We start from the raw sequence: 23151 nt of genomic DNA on the forward strand, positions 1-23151 counted from the left end.
CTTTCCAGGGGAAAAGCATCGCATTAGTTTTTTTTATATTGAGTGCTAGTCTGTTTAAGTCTAGCCAATGGTAGATTTGATTGAGTTTCTCATTGATCGCTATGATATCAGAAGTTTTGTTAGCGTCTAATGGATGTAAAAGCTGGATGTCGTCAGCGTAGGCAAAGACCTGGAAACCCACAGATTGGCATAAAGTAAGCAGAGGGGCAAGAAAAATATTAAATAATAAAGGGGAAAGGATAGACCCTTGAGGGACACCATATGTCGGCCAAGTCTCTTCCCTGAAGAAGCCCTTTCTGGAAACGTCAATCGCTCCTCCTAAACTTACTTGCTCCACTTCATCACTGACGCTGAAACCGTGGATTGAAGACAAAGTTTTATTTTATTTTTCTTTCCAGCTTATGATTTATCTTTAATCTTATCTATTGTTTTGCCTTTTGTCTTTGTTTTGTTCTATTTCTATCATTTAAATTTCTCCAGAATTCTACTGTTCAACGGCTCCCCCTTCTGCTTCTATTCCTTTCTCTCCTCTCTTCTACCTTCCAAAGTATTTAGATCAATGCTGTCTTGTTAAAATGTTTATTTTATTTTTATTTTTCCTCTAACTCTACTTTTCACTTCTCTATTACCCTCCAGGTACTTTAGTTAGATTGTGAGCCTTCGGGACAGTAAGGGAATTTTTCAAGTACCTTTCTTATTTCTAATCTTAATGTATATTTTCTGTAAACCGCTTAGGAACCTAACGGATGTAGCGGTATATAAGAAATAAATTACATTACATATGTAGACTGTGAAGATTTGGATATTGAATCTTTAAAAGAAACATAGGAAGTACGATTTGTAAAATATGACAAAAACCAGGAAAGTACTTGGTCTGTAATACCTATGGATTGGAGTCTATCCAGAAGAAGTTGGTGGTCGATCGTGTCGAAGGCTGCTGAGAGATCAATGGAAATCAATAGAACTGACTGATGGTGATCTAGAAAATATTGGATGGAAGTTGTCATACCAATCAAAGAATGTTCAGTACTATGGTGATGTCTAAAACCGGTTTGGTTCGGATGTAGGACGTTAGTTTTTTCCACAAACTCTGAAACTTGATTAAAGACAACTTTTTCTATCAGTTTTGCCAGAAAAGGAATGTTTGCTATTGGTCTGAAGTTAGATAGATCTCCTGAGCTAATTTTCTTATCTTTAATAATAGGACGGATGATTGATTTCTTCCATGCTGTTGGTACAATGTTTTGACTTAGACTTTCATTAATTAGCTTATGGATGAAAGGACCAAAAATATTAAAGTAACGTTTGAGAATGAAAGGAGGAATTAGATCAGCTTTTGAGCCCTTGATGTTTATGCATTTGAAAATGGTCTCAATTTCATATAGACTTGGCATGTTAAATTTCGAACATTTTGAATATAATGAATCTGAATCGGTTTGTTGAAAAGCAAACGTTTTGTATTGATTCACTGTAAAAGTGTTTCTGATTTTACTAATTTTTTCAATAAAATGGTCAGCGAGTTCCTGGGCAGTGGGTGAAGATGTAACAGCTTCTGATTGTTGTTTATTTAAACTTGTTATTGAATTAAGTATAGTATAGAGAATTGATGGATTTTTAGCTTTCAAAATTTTATCAGAATAAAATTTCATTTTTGCTTGGTTTATTTTTTGTTTGTAGAATTTGGATTGCTCAGTGAATGTTTGAAAGTTTATTTTAGTTTTTGCTTTTCTCCACTTACGTTCTGAAGACCTTAGTTGTTTTTTAATGAGAGAAAGTTCAGCCGTGAACCATGGGTTCTGAATTTTGCAAGCAGAAATAACCTTTGCTTGTACTGGGGCTAGTTTATCTAATACTGATTTAATGGCAGTGTTCCAGTGGTTGATTAAGTCATCTATAGAATGAGTTCTAGATTCGGAGAAATCTAATTTAAATGTTGAACGAATTGAATCTGAAGAGAGATCATTGAAATTTCTAAAATTTACTGATTGTTGTTTAATGTGAGGTAGGTTATGTAAGATAGTATGCGAGATTGTTATTAAAAAGTGGTCTGACCATGGGACTGGTAGACAACAGTTTACTGAAAAATTGTTTCTTGCGGATGTAGTTATTAGGGCCATATCAATTGTGTGTCCTGCTTGATGGGTTGGCATTGTTAGTAGTGGATAAAAGTCTAATTGATTTATATAAGAAAGAATAGTTTTAGTGAAATTGTTGTTGGGATCATCAAAATGAATACTGAAATCACCCAGAATTAATGGATTTAAGTAGAGCTACCAAAATCAAAAATTAAGGATTGGAGTTGAGTAAGATTATCAGTGTTAATTGGGGGTGGCAAATATATTAAAAGTACATCAGTTTTTGGTTTGTTAATAATGAAAACTGTAAAATTCAATAGAGATAATTTACTGTGTTTTATTTATTGTTGACATTATTGTTGAGATATAAGTGTGATCTGTGTTTTATTTATTGTTGACATTTTGTTGAGAATATAAGTGTGTGAGTACAGCGAGGGGGGTTTTTGTAATCAGGGGGTTGTGATGGGTTAGAGGGGGTGTGAGGGGACAGACCAACTTGCCATTCCAGATCCATATGTTAATAAGTGTTCTTGGGTGTTTGAGGGTCTGGGAATAGAAGTATAATCTGCATCAGTTTGTTCATATGCAGTTGTCTGTTTGAGTTTAGTTGAACAAACTGTTATTCCATTGGACTATTACTGAGATGACATGAGAATTTTAAAAAAAATTGCATGAGAATAAAAAAAAAATATTGTATGATGGCCTCCATGGAGAAAATGTGCTAGTTATAATCTATACTTGTTGATATGCAATAGGATCTTTGTTAATGCAGAACATGTTTATAGTTAATAAATAAGAACTGAGGCAGTGAATCAGACCAAGGGTCATGTATGAGTATTGTCATAGGTATAAGGATTATCACAGGTATGAGCATCGTCCAACTAAACTCAGTGGAGAAATTTACAACTGCTTTGTGATAATCAGGAGTTATATTTTCTCAGAATGTTAGTGCTGCATTTTATGTGCCTAAGGTTTATGGGAGGGTGCCAGAAAACAACAGCTCTAAAATATCTTCTGAAATGGCTCAAAACAAGATGGAAGCATTTGTCAGCCTTAAGGTGGTATATCAAGCACATAAGGGATTAATGCTTTCTATAGCATAGACAGTGTTTGTCTTTATGCTCTTAAACATGAAAATAATTCAAGATGTAAACAATAATGCAATATTAATTTCAGGTACACGCCACCTCAGTAATTTTGAAAGACCTAATGGAAGCAGTTTAGCAAGTTCTCCCCTGACTCCGAGAAGAGTAAATGAAGTCCGTGTAGACACTGCAGGACTTGGAAAGAGTAAGTAAAGTCATTTAAAAATGTAAAAAAATATATATATTAAAAAGCATAGAATGCATACATAGAAGTACAATGTTCATTTTGAAAAATGTGCATCCTTTTCTTGCCCGTCAGATGTAAATGTAAGTTACCCATATCTTCCTTTTTTGGCTTGGGCAATTGGTTGGAGACAAAATGGTGTCACCCTATCCCCCTCACACTGTACTAATCAATAGATGACTCCTTTGATAAATAGCTTTCTATGTTAGTATAAGGTCTTAGAACTGATATCCTAATGGCTAATTCCATAAATGTGGTAGAACATGAAACTGGATTATACATTTGAACAAAAATAGGTAAGAAATAATACTTGGTAGATACTGAAATATTGTAAATGGCTTTGTAGTTTTTCTTTTGAGTACCTTAGATCACCAGAATCTTTGTGTGGATTATCATCATCTGGACTTGTGTGTCACTTGTTGTAAATCATTTCACTACATAATTAAAATCTGTAGTGGGGAGATAAGAGATAGGTGCATGATTTATTGAAAATAAAAAAAGAAACCAAATTGTATTTCTGTTGTATAGCAGGAATACATGAAATTGCAGGTCTCTCTTAAGGCGAGTAGAATCACCAGTCATGCAGGTGGGTGACATTATCATTGCTTGTTCTTGTCACACTCCTAGAGATTACTGGGAAATGTATAGAACCACCTTTTGGCATACATGGCAGTTTTACACTTATTTTCCTCCAGCACACCATAGTTCATCTTTTTTTTTTTTTCTACAAAGTAGCAGACAATGTGTTTGGCAGAGCAGCTAATTCCTTCCAACGGCTTTTTGTTTGCATTTATTTGTGTTATTGTTCTTCACACTGTGTCACTGTCATTTCCCTAGACCAGTGTTTCTCAATTCAGTCCTGGAGTACCCCCTTGCCAGTCAGGTTTTCAGGATATCCACAGTGAATGTGCATAAACTTTTGAATTTGCATACACTGCCTCCATTATATGCAAATTTCTTTCATACATATTCATTGTGGATATCCTGAAAACCTGACTGGCAAGGGGATAATCCAAAACCGAGTTGAGAAACGCTGCCCTAGACAAGTGTTTATATTAAGCAATTTAGATTTAAAGGCATTGATCCTGGAACAAAAGTCCATATAAAATTATTAGCCAGGTCGGTGGTGTAATAAGGGGGGGTTTCCTGGACACTGATTTGGTGGGGGTGCCGACACCCATCATCCTTTCTGCCCCTCTTGCTCCTTCCCACCTCCCACTGCCACGCGTTTGCCCCATCCCTTCCCTCGTACCTCTTTAATTTTCTAGGCGCGAGCAGCATCACGAACATGCTATCGGTGTCGGGTCTCGCACCTAGGAAGTGATGTCAGAGGGAGAGCCAACACCGACACGGGCAACAAGTTCATGATGCTGCTTGCGCCAAGAAAATTTCAGGTATGGGGGAAGGGGCGCATGCAGAGTGGAGAAAAGGGCAGGGGAGGGGCACCACTGCCCCAGGTGCCTCTCACCCTTGCTACGCTACTGCAGATATTGTTGGTAAAGCCATTGCTAATCCTAGGATCAGTCAAGTATTTGTGACCAGACTGTCTACAGACATAGCCAACTTTTGAAAATGACTGGGGGTGCTCAACTCATAACTCGCAACAAATTTTCTCCTCACCCAACAATGGGAAAGAAACCTCAGAAGTTGCATCAGAGACGACCTTTCCTACAGCCACATGTGATTTCAATGCTCCGGCTGCTTGTAGGAAGCAAATTTAGAAATTGACTGCCGCGAAGGTAAGGGGCAGGGAGGGAGAAAAGGAGGGAAAGGTGGGGTGGAGTTGGACAGACGCTGAAGAAACCTGGGGAAGGTGGGCTGGAGAGAAACAGACGCTGAAGGGAACTGGGGAAGGTGGGGAGGAACAGACGCTGAACGGAACTGGGGAAGGTGGGGTGGGGAGTAACAGACACTGAAGGAAACTGGGGAAGGTTGGGTGGGGAGGAACAGATGCTGAAGGAAACTGGGGAAGGTGGGGTGTAGAGGAACATATGCTGAAGGGAACTGGGGAAGGTGGGGTGAAGAGGAACAGACGCTATGGGGAAGGTGGGGTGGAGAGGAACAGACGCTGAAGGAAACTGGGGAAGCTGGGGTGGAGAGGAACAGATGCTGAAGGGAAATGGGGAAGAGAGAAATTCCAGACTATGGGGGGAGCGGAGGGAAGAAGATGGGTGCCATACCAATTGTATGGGGGGAGCGGAGGGAGAGATGGAAGGAAGAGGCACAGTAATAGTAACAGAGCATATGGAAGAGACAGAGAAGGCAGACAGTGGATGGAAGGAAATGAATGAGGGGAAGATGAGGAAAGCAGAAACCAGACAACAAAGGTAGAAAAAAAAATTATATTTATTTTATTTTATTTTTTTTGCTTTAGGATAAAGTAGTATATTAGTTGTGTTGATAAAAATTTATAAACAAAGCCCTGCCAGCTGAACATCTCTTTCTCTAGTTCAGCAGCCAGAATTTTGATTTATAAGGAAGGAATAAGCTAAATATTGCTGAGGCTTGTATGGATGCTGCGGGGACAGTGGTTGTGGGGACAGGGTCGGTGGTCGCGGTGACAGGGACAAATTTTTCCCCAGGTTGGACCTTCTCAAATAGGATGATTCTGAAATAATTTAAAATGGAAACAACACTGTTGGACACGCTGAACTGAGGTAGTAGTCATTTTGTCATCATTACAAATATATTTCTTCTGTGGAGTACTCCTAAGGTAGGCCTCCTATGATTTTTCAAATTCAAAGGTCAAAGATGGATCTGTGCTGTTTAACTTATTCATAAATGATCTAGAGATAGGAACAATAAAGTGATCAAATCTGTGAATGACACAAAATTATCCAAAGATGTTTAAAATAAGTTTGTGAGGATTTACAGAAGGAGTTTGTGAAACTGGAAGACTGAGTATTCTTAACTACCGTGTTTCCCCGAAAATAAGACCTAGCATGATTTTTGGGGTAGGTCTTAATATAAGCCCTAACCTGAAAATAAGCTCTAGTTAGATCACCCCCGAAGCCTGTCCCGCCGCGCAGCCGATCCCCGCTGACCCTCCCACCACAAGACCGACATACCTCCTTCCAAACAGCAGTGTTGGCAGCACTTTAAACAGGCTGCTTCATGGTCTTCTCCCGCCGGGTCCTACTCTCTGCCACATCACTGATTATGTCATCAGCAACACGGCACAGGGAAGGCCCCAGCGGGAGAAGGCCACAAAGCAGTCTGTTTAGAGTGCTTCTGATGCTGCTTTTTGGAGGGAGGTATGTCGGTCTCATGGTGGGAGGGTCGGCGGGGTTCTGCTGCGCAGGAGAGATGGGAGGGAGGGATAGAAGCTGTGCAAAGGTTTGCACGGGGGATGGGAGGAAGGGATAGAAATATTCTGTGCAAGGGTTCTGCATGGGAGGATGGGAGAGATAGAAAGATGCTGCAGAGGGAAGGCACAAGGGGATTGGTGAGAAGGGAGGAAAGATGCACATGTGGGGAAGAGAAAGGAAAGAGAAAGAATTGGGGTGGAGGAGAGGAAGGGAGAGACGATCATTGTACATGAAAAAAATCCCTCAAAAATAAGCCCTAGTGCATTTTATGGACCCCAAATTAATATGACAGTGTCTTATTTTCATGGAAACACGGTAGCAGATGAAATTTAATGTGTTCAAGCACAAAATGATGCACAGAGGGAAAATAATCCCAAATAATCCCTGGAGCCCGACTACCCCATGTTCTCCTACAAATGGACCTTGAGCTTGTTTGGAGGTTCTAGCAGGAGAGCGCAGCTACTGGTATACCCTTGACCAAAGAACGGTACTTCTGTTGGGAGGTCATCTTCGACCGAGCGCACAACTTCGGGAGGGACAAGCATGGAGCGGTGAGGGAGGAAGGGGACATTCATCTATCCAGCCAGATCAGCCGAATCAACCCTAGCGATCAATGGGGTGACAGATGTCGCAGCCAGATCTCCCTCACATCCAAAACATCCAAATTCTGACTTTTCAAAATTAGGATTTGGACATTTTTGGCAGATGGATGTTTGGGTTTTTTTTAAGCATTTTAAGATGCCCATATGCTTTGAAAAAGAACACATAGACTCTCATTTTGACAGCAGGTTTGGACAGGCCATTTCCCAAAGCCTCACTGAGGGTTAGAGCTTAACTCTAGTTCCTCTAGGGTTCATTTTATTGTCCCATCTATGTGATTGTTGATTCTGTTTGTCTTTTAAAGGCAGTAAATGAGCTTAAGTATAGCAAGTGTTATCCCAGGACAAGCAGGCAGCCTATTCTCAAACATGGGTGACGTCATCCACGGAGTCCGGATGCGGACAGCCTCGCAAGCAGAGTTGCTTGTAGAAACTTAGACATTTCGAGTCAGCCATACCGCGCATGCGCGAGTGCCTTCCTGCCCAGTGCAGGGCAAGTCTCCTCAGTTCTCAGTTTTCTGCGGAGCCGAGAAGTTCATCTTTGACTCTCTGCATTTAACTTTGTTACTTTGTGCCTTCTCTCACTGTGGTTTGTGTTTATTTTTTTCACGAACCGCTGTGTTTCTTTCTTTTCTTCCTTTCAGTTTAAAAAAAAAATCTTATTTTATTTTCTTCTGTTCGACTGGCGGGTCAGGCCGCTCAATTGCTGCCCGCGGGCTTCGACTTCGCTGCGGCTATTTTTCCTCCTATGTCCTGGCCAGCAACGGGCTTCAAGAAGTGCCAGCGTGCAATTTCCCTCACAGACCCACACTGTTGGTGCTTCAAGTGCCTTGGACCGGACCATCAACTGAAGTCATGCGAGCACTGTGCTCTTCAACCTCGAGCCCTTAAATGTCATCGGATTTTAGTGGAGAAACTTTTTGGGATGGACTCTTCAGTCACACCCTTGACTTCGAAAGCAGCCTCGGTTCCACCTTCTACCGAAGGTCCTCCTGCCTCCACGACTTCGACCTCGAGCCTCATCAGACCTTCCTCGTTTGCAACGGCTCTTACCTCGAGTACAACTGCTGTATCTTCCCCTGTAGCCTCAGGTCAGATAACTCAGCAGAAAGTTCCAGCGGTGGTCCTCAAGCTTTCTAAGACTTCCAAGTCAAAGCACATTTCCACTGCCACTTTGAAACCTATAGCCTTAGCAGGTGGTCCAGTTTCAGACGCGGATCCATTCTTGCCAGCTTCCTTCCAGACCATGTTAGAGTAGCAATTTGTTCAGTTCCTAACTAAAATGGGACCAAAGCTGGCTACTCTAATCCAGCCTGGGCATTCTGTAGACTCCCGTGAGGTCGAGCCTCTTCCTATGCCTCGGGCTGAAACTGCACACTCTATGTAAGGAGCAGAGTCTTTGCAAGTGTCTCGTCTTGCATCTATGCACTCAAAGCAAGGAGTAGATTCTTTGCAAGTGCCTCGACAGGTATCCTCACACTCCATACAAGGAGCAGAGTCTTTGGGAGTGCCTCGAGATTCCTCAATCAAACCTCCTGAGTGTCGATCTACAGCTTCTAGCCCTATCCATTCCCTGGTAGCAACGTCTGCTTCCATCTCTGGGGCGAAGCCTCCTTGAGACCTGCTTCTAAGCACCACTCTCGTCGTCAATCGAGGCATACCTCTAGGCATAGCTCTTCTTCCAAAGAGCGCCCTTCTTCAACTAAGCCTCGATCTACACCTTCTAGCTCTTTCAGACCACCGACTCCTCGATCGAGGTCTCCGCTTCCAGACCTCGAGGACTCGGTGGCTTCCATCGCCTCGTCGAAGTCTCCTTATTCTTTTGAAGACTATTTCCTCGCTGAGGCTTCATCTTTGACCCAGGCTGCTTCGAGGTCGAGTCCCTCTCGAGGTAAGGCATTGGCGGATCAGCTATCTTTCTCTTCTTTTCTTCGCCAGATGACATGGAACTTCATTTGGATGCTGGTTCTAAATACTCTAAGGAGTATCTCGAAGTCATGCATCTTCCTCAACCTCCTGCAGAGTCCCTTAAGCTTCCTCTTCATAAGCTTTTGTCGCAGACTTTCACATGATGCCTGGAGACTCCTTATGCAATTCCTGCTGTTCCAGGCAAATTGGACTCCAGGTATAGAATTATCCATTGCAAAGGATTTGAGAATTCACAGTTGTCTCATCAATCCCTGCTTGTGGAGTCCTCCTTAAAGAGATCTCATCCTTCCAGAGTTTATGCTACCGTTCCTCCTGGAAGGGAAGGGAAAACTATGGACAAGTTTGGACGTCGCCTTTACCAAAATGCCATGATGTCCTCCAGAGTCCTGAATTATAATTTTCATTTTGTAACTTATCTCAAGTTCCTCATTGATTTTCTTCCTAAATTTCTCAGCTATTTAGATACGCAGAAGCACTTCAAATTCCAAGAAGTCATTGCTACTGTCACAACTCAGATTACATCTTCAACAGTCTTCTTATGATGCCTTCGAGTTGTCAGCCAGGGTGACTGCTTGTTCCGTAGCAATGTGCCACTTGACCTGGCTTCGCACCATTGACATGGACCCTAATCTTCAGGATCGCTTGGCTAACATTCCTTGTGCAGGCATTGACCTCTTCGATGAATCTATTGAGGCAGTCACCAAGAAATTGTCTGAACACGAAAAATCTTTTGCTTCCATTGTCAGACCAAAGCCTAAGCCAGCTCCTGTCAAGCCTTCACTACCTCCTCCAATTTTCCAGAGGCGTTATGCTCCGAGGGCGGCTCCTTACAATCGTCTGCCTCCCAAGAAACAGCAGAATCAGAAGCAACAGAAATCTCAACCTTCTGCTGCACCTAAGGCTGCGCAGCCTTTTTGACTGTTTAAAACAGAGCATAACCTCCACCGTTCTGTCTCTGTCCTCTCTTCCCACCATTGGAGGTCATCTCCATCAACTTCAGCCATCTCAGAATCTACAATTAATTGGAGCTGTTCTGGACACTATCCAACTCGGAGCATTCCTTCCGCAGCAACGTTTGGAAGCTCTCCTACAACTCTGTCATGCAGTGTCTTCCCGCTCTTCAATCTCAGTGAGACACATGATGGTACTACTAGGTCACATTGCCTCCACAGTACACGTGACTCCTTTTGCCAAACTTCACCTCAGAATTCCTCAGTGGCATCTCAGTGGACACAGGCTTGCGACCCACTCTCTCGACACATTGCAGTCACTCCTTCCTTGAGACAGTCTCTCCGCTGGTTGATGCTCTCTTCCAATCTCTCCAGAGGCTTGCTATTTCAAACGCCCCCTCCCCCCATCAGAAGGTCCTCGCAACAGATTCCTCGACCTACACTTGGGGCACTCATCTCGATGGTCTCTGTACCCAAGGCCACTGGACCAGTACGGATCGTCAGTCTCGCATCAATCTGTTGGAACTCAGAGCGATTTTCAACGCTCTCAAAGCTTTTCAACATCTTCTTCACGACCAGGTAGTCCTCATTCGAACGGACAACCAAGTCGCCATGTACTATGTCAATAAATAGGGGGGAACGGGATCTCCCTCCCTTTGTCACGAAGCTCTGAAGGTTTGGGACTGGGCAATCCACCACTACACCTTCCCAAAAGCTGCCTACATCCAAGGGGCAAAAAATTGCTTGGCGGACAACTTGAGTCTTCTTCTGCAACCTCATGAATGGACACTCAATTCCTCACCTCTTCATCACATTTTTTTGCAGTGGGGAACACCTCAGAGAGATCTCTTTGCAGTTCCCCACAACCACAAACTGCCCCAGTTCTGCTCCAGGATATATTCTCTTCATCGCCTCGAGGCAGATGCTTTCTTACTGGAATGGACGAATCTCTTCCTGTATGCCTTCCCTCCATTCCCTCTCATTCTCAAGACTCTTGTCAAGTTGAAGAACGATCATGCCACCATGATTCTGATTGCTCCTCGGTGGCCGAGACAACCTTGGTACTCCCTTCTACTTCAACTCAGCAGCAGGGAGCCATATCTTCTACCAGTTTTTCCATCTCTGCTTACACAGAGTCAGGGATCTCTGCTTCATCACAACCTGCAGTCTCTACACCTGATAGCTTGGTACCTCTCAACATAACTCCTCTTCAGTTTTCTCAACCTGTAAGAGACATTTTAGAAGCTTCTAGGAAGCCTGCCACTAGACAATGCTACCATAAAAAATGGACTAGATTCCTCCTTATCTTCTGTTCTGGATTATCTTTTGCACTTTATCCACCTCTGGCCTCAAGTCTACATCGATCCGAGTCCATCTCAGTGCAATTGCTGCTTTCCATCAGCCTATTGAAGGGAAGCCCTTCTCTGCTCATCCGATGGTTTCCAGATTTATGAAAGGCCTTTTCAGTGTCAAACCTCCTCTCAAACCGCCTCCAGTGGTTTGGGATCTCAATGTTGTTCTTGCTCAATTGATGAAGCCTCCATTTGAACCAATATTTATGGCTCATCTGAAGTATCTCACTTGGAAAGTGGTGCTTCTCATTGTGCTCACTTCTGCTCAAAGAATCAGTGAACTGCAAGCTTTAGTTGCTGATCCACCTTTCACTGTGTTACATCATGACAAGGTGGTCCTTCGTACTCATCCTAAATTTCTACCTAAAGTGGTTTCAGAATTTCATCTCAACCAATCTATTGTACTTCCAGTGTTTTTTCCAAGGCCTCATTCTCATCCTGGAAAATCAGCTCTTCATACTCTGGACTGTAAGTGTGCTTTGGTCTACTTGGAACGCACCAAACCACACAGATCTGCTCTTCACCTTTTTGTCTCCTTCGATCCAAACAAGATGGGACATCCAATCTCTTAAGCGTACCATCTCTAACTGGATGGCTGCTTGTATCTCTTTCTGCTATGCCCAGGCTGGATTACAACTACATAGTTAAGTCAGAGCAATGCAGCTTCAGTGGCTTTCCTCAGATCTACACCTATTGAGGAAATTTGCAAAGCTGCTACCTGGTCCTCGGTTCATACATTCACCTCTCACTATTGTCTGGATGTTTTCTCCAGACGGGATGGCCATTTTGGCCAGAGAGTATTACAAAATTTATTCTCCTAAGTTGCCAACACTCCCACCATCCCATTCTGGTTAGCTTGGAGGTCACCCATGTGTGAGAATAGGCTGCCTACTTGTCCTGGGATAAAGCACAGCTACTTACCGTAACAGTTGTTATCCAAGGACAGCAGGCGGCTATTCTCACAACCTACTCACCTCCCCTGGTTGGCTTCTCTGCTAGCTATCTGAACTGAGGAGACTCGCCCTGCGCTGGGCGGCAAGGCACTCGCGCATACGCGGTGCGGCTGACTCAAACTTCTAAGTTTCTGCAAGCAAGTCTGCTTGCGAGGCTGTCTGCATCCGGGCTCCGTGAATGACGTCACCCAGGCTCCGTGAATGACGTCACCCATGTGTGAGAATAGCTGCCTGCTGTCCCTGGATAACAACTGTTACGGTAAGTAACTGTGCTTTCTGTGAAGACAAGTCACAATATATAGGTTCTGTACTTCATCTAGAGCTGTGCTTTCTGACTTTAGATATGCTGTGAGGGATTGTGTGTAAGAAATGCATCACATGTCAGGAAGTGATTTCTAGACATTTCTGCCAAGAGGTTTGTCAACAGTGATATCACCATCTGTGTGACTGATGATTTCCCTGTCTTGAAAGAACACCTCTTATAGGTAGACAGCTTTGCTTTCTCTGCTATTTTGGAGCCTAGGTCAAAAAAGGCAATCAAAGAAAAAAGAGGACACTAGCTACGGTGAGTAAGGAGATAGGCTTCCATTACAGAAGGTGAATTCTGTAACAGAGACTTGAGAACTGTGGCAATGAAGGGGGCATGTTTGTTATATAGTACATGAGGTCTGTTAAATAAGACTATTTTGATATAACTTAAATGATATTAAACCTTTATAAATCAGGTACATAGTCTATTTTCCAAATTAAACTAGTGTTCTCCAAGTTTTCAAGTTTTATTTAAAATTTTATTAAACGCTTATAAAAATTTCTAAGCGATATACATCAATTAAAATGAGGGACATGTAAAAATGTACATACCTGGACATTCACCAAAACTAGACTGACTTGAAAACAAGTTGGAAAAGAGGAAAGAACTACAATTTTATAGTAAAGGAGACATTTAAGGGATGAACAAAAAGGAGGGTTGAGTAAAAAACAAGGAAAAAATAAAAACTAAGGAGCCCTAATGGTTAGGTAAGTAACCTGAGTGTTGCTAATGCCCTAATCATAGTTTTCAAATGCATCCTTGAAAAGAAAACATTTGAGGGAGCCTTTAAATCTATTTAGAGCGGTCTCCCTGATGTAAATAGGCAGGGCGTTCCAGAGCTGGGGGGCTGTGACTGAGAAAATTGTAGTGCTTCTCGTGTTGATCATCCTCAGCGATGAAATGGAAAGAAGGTGTTGCTCATTTGATCTAAGAGCCCTTAGTGAGCAGTATGGATCAACTGCAACATTTCCCATTTCTTCCCAGGTTGTGTTTGGATCTATGAAATCGAAGATCTTTCTCCAGCAGACCTCTTGCATTTTCACCGATTGTTGTAACTTTCATACTAGCTGCCTTATTACTCCAAGCACACTAGTGTACAGGAAAGCATGGGTTTTTTTTCACTCCTTTCACTATAGATTAGGCTGCCAAATAGATCCAGATTCACAGGACAGGGTTGCTCTACTCTTGGGTTTACCCCAGTGCATGCTGGTACTTGTAATAATAATAACTTTATTCTTCTATACCGCTTGCAATGGGGAAATCATTCACAATGTTCTCTCTCAATAGCTTGAGCCAGTATTCTTGTTTCTGTTATGTAACATTTATATTTTGCATTTGATTTTAAAACTACAGTTTAACTTTTGCTTTTCTTTTTCATATATTTCAGCTTCTCCAACCACTCTATGTGACAGATACAATTCTCCTGCAACCGGCACTGCCAGGAGAAGATTGTTTGTTGATAATGAAAAAAACACAGACAGTGTAACTTCTGTGCGGACTTCCCAGCAGTCTGTGATCAACACCGTTTCAGCTGAGTCCTTGGGAGTGACTCCTGTACCAGGACAGACATTGGTAACCATGGCAACTGTAACAGCCAATAATGGGCAAACTGTAACCATACCTGTACAAGGTAAGAGAGCAAATGCAGTTCATAGCTGACCTAATAGGTTACTTGCTTTGCTTCATTATCTAATCTATTGAAAAATCAGTAAGAAAAAGTCTGAACAACTTTAGGTCTACATTATAAAAAAAAACCTGGCATCTCATCTTTGTGTTTTCCCACACACAAAAAATCTGTCCCAGAATTATAAAATGGACTTGACGTTTTCAAATGTAAATTGTCATAGATATATTGTTTTTACAAGAATGTTTTCTTACTGGCTTGGCTCACTGAAATATTGATATTTTGCCTTCACGTTCACTTTTAAGTTCTTAAAAATAGGAAAGAGTAGCATATGTCACTAGGAGGATAACAAGACAGCTGAGACTTAAATTAGTCCTTTTAAATAAAAAATTAAAAAGTAAAGTAACTTCTAGAATATTACTACATATATGTCATTGCAAGTGTTAAAATTTGAAAATGATCTGCAATGAATGTATAATAACTCGGGGGTAGATATTCAGCTGGAAGCAGCATTGTGCCTGGATATTCAGTGCCACGCCATGACCGGGCACCAGCATTGAATATCTGAGTGTATGCTGCTGGCTGTCTCTTGTAAGTATGATGATCACTATGTAACATGATTTTTATTCCTGCGCTGTAAGTATAATTTACTAATTGCTCATGCCTAAGAACTATAGAAAATGCCTGTTATTTCCATAAAATTTTCCTTTTGTGATCAGGATAAGTCAAATTTTGCAATTTACCTATTTAAAATGTAAAAATGCAGAATTTTCATCTTTTCATTCTTATAAAGTCATAAAAAGCAACATATGAATCACAATTAACATATACTGTATCTATATTGTAGTTATACTAAGATGACTACAGAAGATTTAGAAGTGAATAGTTTTTCGAGATTTGCAATTATATTTTAAGTCAGTGGTTTTTCAACTTGGTCTTGGAATACCCTCTTGCCAGTCAGGTTTTCAGGATATCTACAATAAATATGCATAGACTTTATTTGCATACACTGCATCCATTATATGCAAATTTCTTTTATGTATAAATGGCAGATTAAAGGGTGACTCATCCAGGAGCTGTTGCTGACGCTAGAGAATGATACGGGGGACAAATTTTTCCCCATTCCCATGGGAACTCATTTTTTCAGCCCGGCCCCATGAGTTCTTTCCCTGTCCCTGCCCTATTCCTGCAAGCTCCATCCTCATCTACACAAGCCTCAAACACAAATTATAAGTGTTCGAGGCTTGTGCAGTTAAGGCAGAGCTTGCAGGAATAGGACAGGAACAGCGACAAAACTCAAGGGGATGGGACGGGGAAATTGAGTTCCTGCAGGGCAGGGACAAATTTGTCCCCCATGTCATTCTCTAGTGTCAGCAACATCTCCTGGATGAGTCACCCTTTAATCTGCCATTTACTCATAAAAGAAATTTGCATATAATGTATGCAATGTATGCAAATAAAGTCTATGCATATTTATTGTAGATATCCTGAAAACCTGACTGGCAAGAGGGTACTCCAAGACCAAGTTGAGAAACACTGAGTTAAAATATAATTGCAAATCTCGAAAAACTATTCACTTCTAAATCTTCTGTAGTCATCTTTGCATAATTTGTCCCCGTGTCATTCTCTAGCTGACATTTCACTTCACTTTAGAAGCACAGCTAACAAATAAATAGCTAACCCAGATCAAACTGTGCTGAGGAGGAGCTGAGAGAGGATCTGCTAATAAGAAGAAAAACTCCATTGGAATAATTAACCTGCTAGCATTCACACTTGGGGGAAAAGGTAAAAATAGGGTCTCAGTATGTTGTTTCGTTGTCCTTCTCTTTTTTAGTTCAGTACTTTTGCTTTTTCAGCAAAGTCAGTTTAGGCAATAGGGTAGCTTTTAGAGTCTCTGTTAGGGTTTATATATAAAAAGTGTTTTAGTGTTCTGCAGGGCTCGGTGCTCGGGCCGCTGCTATTTAATATATTCATAAATGATCTAGAAACAGGGATGAAGTGTGAGATAATAAAATTTGCGGATGACACCAAACTATTTAGTGGAGCTCGGATTAAGGAGGACTGCGAAAAATTGCAAAGGGACTTGAACAAACTAGGGGAATGGGCGATGAGATGGCAGATGAAGTTCAACGTTGAGAAATGTAAAGTATTGCATGTGGGAAGCAAAAACCTGAGGTACAACTATACAATGGAAGGGATCTTATTGAAAGAGAGTACCCAAGAAAGGGACTTGAGGGTAATGGTGGACATGACAATGAAACCGACGGTGCAGTGCGCAGCGGCCGCTAAGAGAGCGAATAGAATGCTAGGTATAATCAAGAAGGGTATTACTACCAAAACAAAATAAGTTATCCTGCCATTGTATCGGGCGATGGTGCGACCGCATCTGGAGTACTGCATCCAATATTGGTCTCCGTACCTCAAGAAAGACATGGCGGGGTTGAGAGGGTTCAGAGGAGAGCGACATGTCTGATAAAAGGGATGGAAAACCTTTCATACGCTGAGAGATTGGAGAAACTGGGTCTCTTTTCCCTGGAGAAGAGGAGACTTAGAGGGGATATGATAGAGACTTTCATGAAGGGCGTAGAGAGGGACAGATTCTTCAAACTTTCAAATAATAAAAGAACAAGAGGGCATTCGGAAAAGCTGAAAGGGAACAGATTCAAAACAAATGCTAGGAAGTTGAATAGTATTTTAACTTTTTCCCATTTCTACTCCAGCAATTTTAACTTTTTCCCATCTCCTATTGTATTTTTCTTCTATGTATTCTTTCTATAAAAAAATGTCCCCTTTTCCATTGTTCATATTGTTCATATATGTCCAATAATTAGTTTAGGTATGTCTAATAAGTTGAAATGTTTATCTTCCAGCTATTTTTAAATATTTTGTACAACACTTTGTACTCCTGGATAAGCGTTTAATCAAAAACTTAAATAAAGATAAAGATTAGGGCACAGATAGCAGTTGAGGAAAGTCTTGTTTAGTGTTTAACTCCCGCCCACCCTCCCTTGGCCTGATCTCTGATTTTATAGTTCCTTGAACCAATTAAAAGATTATAAACATAATTAGCTCTTAAGAAATTGTCTGAGAAATCCTTAGAGGGTAACCTACCAATTACAACATTGCAAAATAATAATAAAAATTAGCATATAACTAGCAATCTTAGAGGAACTTAGAATACATATTCCAACTCCCATAGCAACTTAAGAAAGAAATCCCAGTTGGTGAAAGGTCTTATGTGTGTGCTCGGTGTAAAGAGCTCCTAGCACTCTGTGAACTCCTGAGGCTAGAGTAACAGACCTAGAGGAGTTAAGAGAGACAGAGAGGTGCATAGAGGAGACCTACAGGCAGGGCTGGATTTTCCTATAGGCTAACTAGGCTTCAGCCTAGGGCCTCAAGATCAAGATTGGCCTACATTCAAATTGTTAGCAAAATTAAAATTACACTATTCTAAAAACAGTGAACACTAAAACACTGAACCGAAAATAAGGAGAAATTCTATGCTTCGGGATCGGAACCGGCTCTGGCTGCAACGGGGCGCCAACTCGGCTTCTCCCTTTCTTTTTCTCGCCCTGGGAGGAGGATCGGGGAGGGAAAGACGTCAGTCCGGAAACAGCTGGGCAAAGCCCAGCCCCGCGGGGAGAGAGGCAAAACGTGGATCCGTCAGGACAGGGCAGCCCAGACTGGCTTCGGGAGGGGGTGGGTTGGGAATGGGGATGGGAGGCAGGCAGGCTGCCATCGGAGGGGGGATGGGGGGGTTTAATGGAAGGCAGGCAGGATAGCATTGGGGGTGTTCAATGGAAGGGGGATGGGAGGCAGGCGGGCATCGGAGGGGGGTGAGGTGAGGAATGACGCACTGGGGGCACTATGGACATAGGAAGGGGCAATGTTGTGTGTTAAGTTTGATTAGTTATTGTTACAAGTACTATATATGGTGCTGAGAATAAATGTCCAAATAAGTGTTCTCGACGTTTTTTTATTTATTATCCGTGTCACATTTTTTATAAAGGTTAGTACCAATAACAACATGTTTCATTTATCATATTGATATATATCACAGTAATGATGTATTTTATTATCTCTCATGTAATTTACAAACTTAAAAATGGGAGGTGAAAGGGCCTCATAAGTGGAATAGCCTAGGGCCTGGGGACAAATTTTTCCCCATTCCCACAGGAACTCATTGTCCAGTCCCGGAGAGTTCTTTTCCTGTCCCTGCCCCATTCCTGCAAGCTCTGTCCTCAAATGCTAAGATTCACCACTCACACTCCAATCAGCACAAACAAGTGACCGACTGGAGGCTTCTTTTTTTTTATTTCAAATATTTTATTGGAAAATTGGGGATGATAACAAACAGTGAAAGTACAATCAACGAGAAAAATGTTCCACTGCACAATTAGCCCCAAGTAACTAAACAGTTCAAGCTAGGTCATAAAATACAGAACACTCGAAACAGTAGCAACTTGGATGAAAGAACACAAACTAAAACTTAACCCTGATAAAACAAACTTCATCCTCCTAGAAAAGAGCAAAACCCCAACCTTGACTAACCTAGTAATAAACTCAGTCTCATACCCCATTCAACCCATGCTAAAACTCCTCGGAGTACTGATAAACAGAGGCTGTACCATGCAACCACAAATCAACAAAATAATAAAAACATCATTCGCAACCATGAGAAACCTAAAACAACTCCGAAAATTCTTCGACAGAAAACAGTTCCAACTAGTGGTTCAATCACTAATCTTTTTTTTTTTTTTAACTTGAAATCTTTATTAAAAGTTTTGTGTTATACAAGCAAAAGGTGGATACCAAAGCTCAATCACCCCATATTATGTAACAAAACAAAAAACAGCAAAATCAGCAATCGCCATAAAGCAAAAAAGAAAACATCATTGGCAGACAGATATCCCCTGCAATGAATCGCAAATCCCCCCACCCCTCCCAAACAAATTGAAATATTCAAAGTGGACCACTCCCTGTTGTTCCTTCAGGCAGTTATCCCCACCACAACAATCCCCCAATTCTCCTAGCCCCAGTAAACTTAAACCAAAGTATCAATCTTGTCCATAATAACAGTCCAAGTTCGAATAGATGAAAAATAGTGCCCATGCCATTTGGCAATGGAAAGTTCCATGGTACACATTTGATGAAATTTCAGGGACCATTGTAACATAGCAGGTGCCTCAGTTCTTTTCCAGTGACTAGCAATTAAACATTTAGCCGCAGCCAGACCCCAACAGCGGAGTTTAGTTTGCCAAGCATGTTCACACACATTATGTAAGCCCAATAAACAATCCGTTGGTACCAACGGAAGCACAAATTGTAACAATTGGGATAAACAACCAATAACACGTTTCCAAAAAATTTGTAAAGGAAAACAATCCCACCATATATGCAAAAATGTGCCCACAGCCCCCCCACACCTCCAACACATTGCTGAAGACCCCGGAAACATTTTTTGTAACCTAGTGGGCGTATAATACCACCTGGTAAACACTTTGTAGGCGTTCTCCTGTATAAGAACACAAGAGGAGGCCTTACCCACTTCAAGACAAAGTTGGTTCCATTCCCTCTCCGAAAAAGAACACCCCAAGTCCCGTTCCCAAACGTCTTTATATTTAGGAGGAAAGGCAACCGAGCCCCTGAAATATTGATAGAGAACTGAAATGGATTTGGGCAGATTACGAAGTGTAAGCCACGGGTGTTCCAAAGGAGCCAGTGACTTGATCGATTCCCCAGACCAGCCCTGTGATTGAATAAAATGGCGAGTTTGGGAGTAAGCCAAAAAATCCCCCTGAGGCAAATCAGTACTCTGCTGAAAGGCCTCAAAGGATACCAAAATCCCCTTATGGAGGACATCTGAAAATGTCCGGAGCCCGAGACGCTCCCATCGCAAAAAGACCGAGCTCTCCCTACCCGCTGGGAAAAAAGGTTCATCACACAACGCCCCTAAGAGTGAGGGCACCATCCCTGCCCCCCATTTCTTTCACGTCTCACACCAAATCCTCAAAAGATGATTCAAAATAGGATTGCTCAAAGTCCTAAATACCACTCGCGCTGACAAAGAAGACCAAATGAAGGATCGTAAAACCCGATTACCCAGTAGTTGCTGTTCCAATTGAACTACACGTTTTTGTTCAGCTATGTCCCAATCCAACATTAGTCTCAACTGCGCCGCCCTATAATATCAGAACAAATTGGGAAGCGCTTGCCCCCCAGACTCCCGAGGCAACCACATACACTGGCGAGAAATCCGAGGCGGTTTCCCCCTCCAAATAAATCTAAAGAATAAGGCATGAAGGTCTTTTAACACCACCGACGGGAGCGGTATAGGCAATGTTTGAAAAAGAAATAGTAAGCGAGGCAGGATGTTCATTTTAATAACCGCTATCCGTCCCCACCAAGACAACAACAACCTAGACCACCGCTGTAAATCCGCCCTAATCTGCCGTATTATGGGGGTGTAATTCAAATTATATAGCTGGGAAATATCTCGAGAAATATAAATCCCCAAATATTTAAGCGCCCCAGAAGCCCAACGAAACGCAAATCTCCCCGATGATCCCCGTTCATCATCAGCAGTCAAGGTGATTCCCAACAATTCTGACTTATCCGGATTAACAGAAAAACCAGACACCAAACCATATTCAGCAAAAAGGTCTAACAAGATAGGAAGGGAAACCCCTGGGTCACGCACATATAACAACACATCATCAGCAAATAACGCAAGCCGGTGTTCCTGAGTCCCAATCCATACTCCTCTCAAATCTGGATGCTCACGTATACGGATGGCCAAGGGTTCAATAGACAATGCGAACAAGAGCGGAGAGAGAGGGCAGCCCTGACGTGTACCTCGTTCAATTGAAAAAAACTCTGTGTAACCCCCATTTACTCTAATGGTCGCCCTCGGAAAGCGGTAGAACGCCCGCACCCATGCCAGAAAGAAATCCCCACACCCCGTCCGCTCCATGACCTGCCATAAAAATTCCCAGCCCACCTGATCAAAAGCTTTCTCCGCATCAACTGCTAAGAGAGCTACTTTATCCAAAGTTTGCTGCGCCTCCCAAATAAGATACAACGTTCTTCGAATATTGTCACTCACTTGACGGCGCTGAATAAACCCCGACTGATCCATATGAATCAGTTTAGGCAAACACTTCCCCAGCCGAAGTGCCAAAACTTTTGCTAAAATTTTTGCATCGGTGTTCAATAGTGAAATGGGCCGATACGCACCACAACTAGCAGGATCCCTCCCCGGTTTAAGCAATATAGAAATACCCCCGTCTCCCATCGATGGTGGCAGCATGGTACCTCCCCTCACCCCATTAATAACCCGTACCAATAAAGGAGCTAGAACCACTCGATACTGTTTGTAAAAACTATTGGTATACCCATCTAAACCCGGGGATTTTCCCAATTTCAATCTGGTAATGACCCCTAGTACCTCCCCCAAGGAGACAGGACTATTAAGATATGCTATATCAGAGTCTTCCAGGCGTGGCAATGTCACTTTATCTAAATATGCCGTGATAGATTCCACTTGTACCCCCTCCACTTTCCCATATAGTTTAGTGTAAAAGGAAAGAAAAACCTTCTTAATAGCCCCATCAGTACACTGCAGCTTCCCTTCCTTATCTTTAATCCGTGTGATAGCGGATCGGGCTTGTTTCAATTTAATGTACCGAGCGAGCCGCGAGCCAGCTTTATTACTATATTCATATATCGTTTGGCGTAATCGGAGTCTATAATAGTCAATATCTTCCATCTGTAAAAGAGAAAGCTCATGTCGCACTCTCAAAAGCTGTGCAAACACCTCTGGGTCAGGAGAACACTGGTGTTGTCTCCCCAGGGAAATCAAGCTCTCCCGAAGGGATAGTGCTCTATGCTCTCGCTGTCGTTTAAGGCGGGCCCCCCATTTAATAAAGACCCCTCGGATCATCGCCTTGAGAGCGTCCCACAACATGGAGTCCCCAACCGTGTCATTATCATTGTCGTGCAGATAGTTAGTAATAGCCTCCCCCACCTCTCTGTCCACCTCTGTACGCTTTAACAGTGATTCATTAAGCCTCCAAAAGGCCCGATGATGTCCCACATCCCAATAGCCTTCACAAGCTATCAGACAGGTGCATGATCAGAGATATGTATAGCTTCAATTTCAGCTGCCCGTATTCTCCCCCCCCACTGATTACGATGGGTCCAAAGACTATCAATCCTAGCATAGGAACTGTGAACAGATAAATAATGTGTATATGACCTCTGAGTAGGGTGGTGTAAACGCCAGCTATCAGTCAAGCCCAGGGAGGACATCAAGGCAAGAAAAGCTTTACGAGAGGCTTGGGAAAATGGCCGAGGTCCTCCCTGAGAGTGATCAAGCCCCACATCTGGCATTACATTGAAATCCCCACCCAAATATACTGACCCCCCAACAAAGTTGACCAAATCTTCTTTAAGAGAACCATAAAAGGCCGCTTGACCCCCGTTTGGACCATAAACATTAATCACAGTGATGTGGCGGCCCTGCAAGGTGCCCTGCAGAGCTAGACATCGTCCCCCTGATTCTCTATAGACCTTCAGAACTGTAAAACCCATTCAATCACTAATCTTAGGCCTAATAGACTACTGCAACATACTATATCTCCCCTGCCCAGCAACCACGATAAAACAACTTCAAACAATACAAAACACAGCCCTAAGACTTATCTATTCATTGAAAAAATAC

General features: G+C 42.3%; 1 protein-coding gene across 1 annotated transcript in view; it reads left to right on the top strand.

Moving 5' to 3' along the window:
- The window catches only part of RBL2 (RB transcriptional corepressor like 2), a 177348-nt gene that overhangs the window by 96369 nt on the left and 57828 nt on the right, over positions 1-23151 (top strand). The window contains exons 15-16 of the mRNA XM_033942896.1: positions 3268-3365; positions 14193-14435. Of these exons, the coding sequence (XP_033798787.1) occupies positions 3268-3365; positions 14193-14435 (341 nt within the window). The remainder of the gene's footprint in view (positions 1-3267; positions 3366-14192; positions 14436-23151) is intronic.

This window comes from Geotrypetes seraphini, chromosome 4 (genome assembly GCF_902459505.1).
Source record: "Geotrypetes seraphini chromosome 4, aGeoSer1.1, whole genome shotgun sequence".
NCBI classification, from domain to species: domain Eukaryota; kingdom Metazoa; phylum Chordata; class Amphibia; order Gymnophiona; family Dermophiidae; genus Geotrypetes; species Geotrypetes seraphini.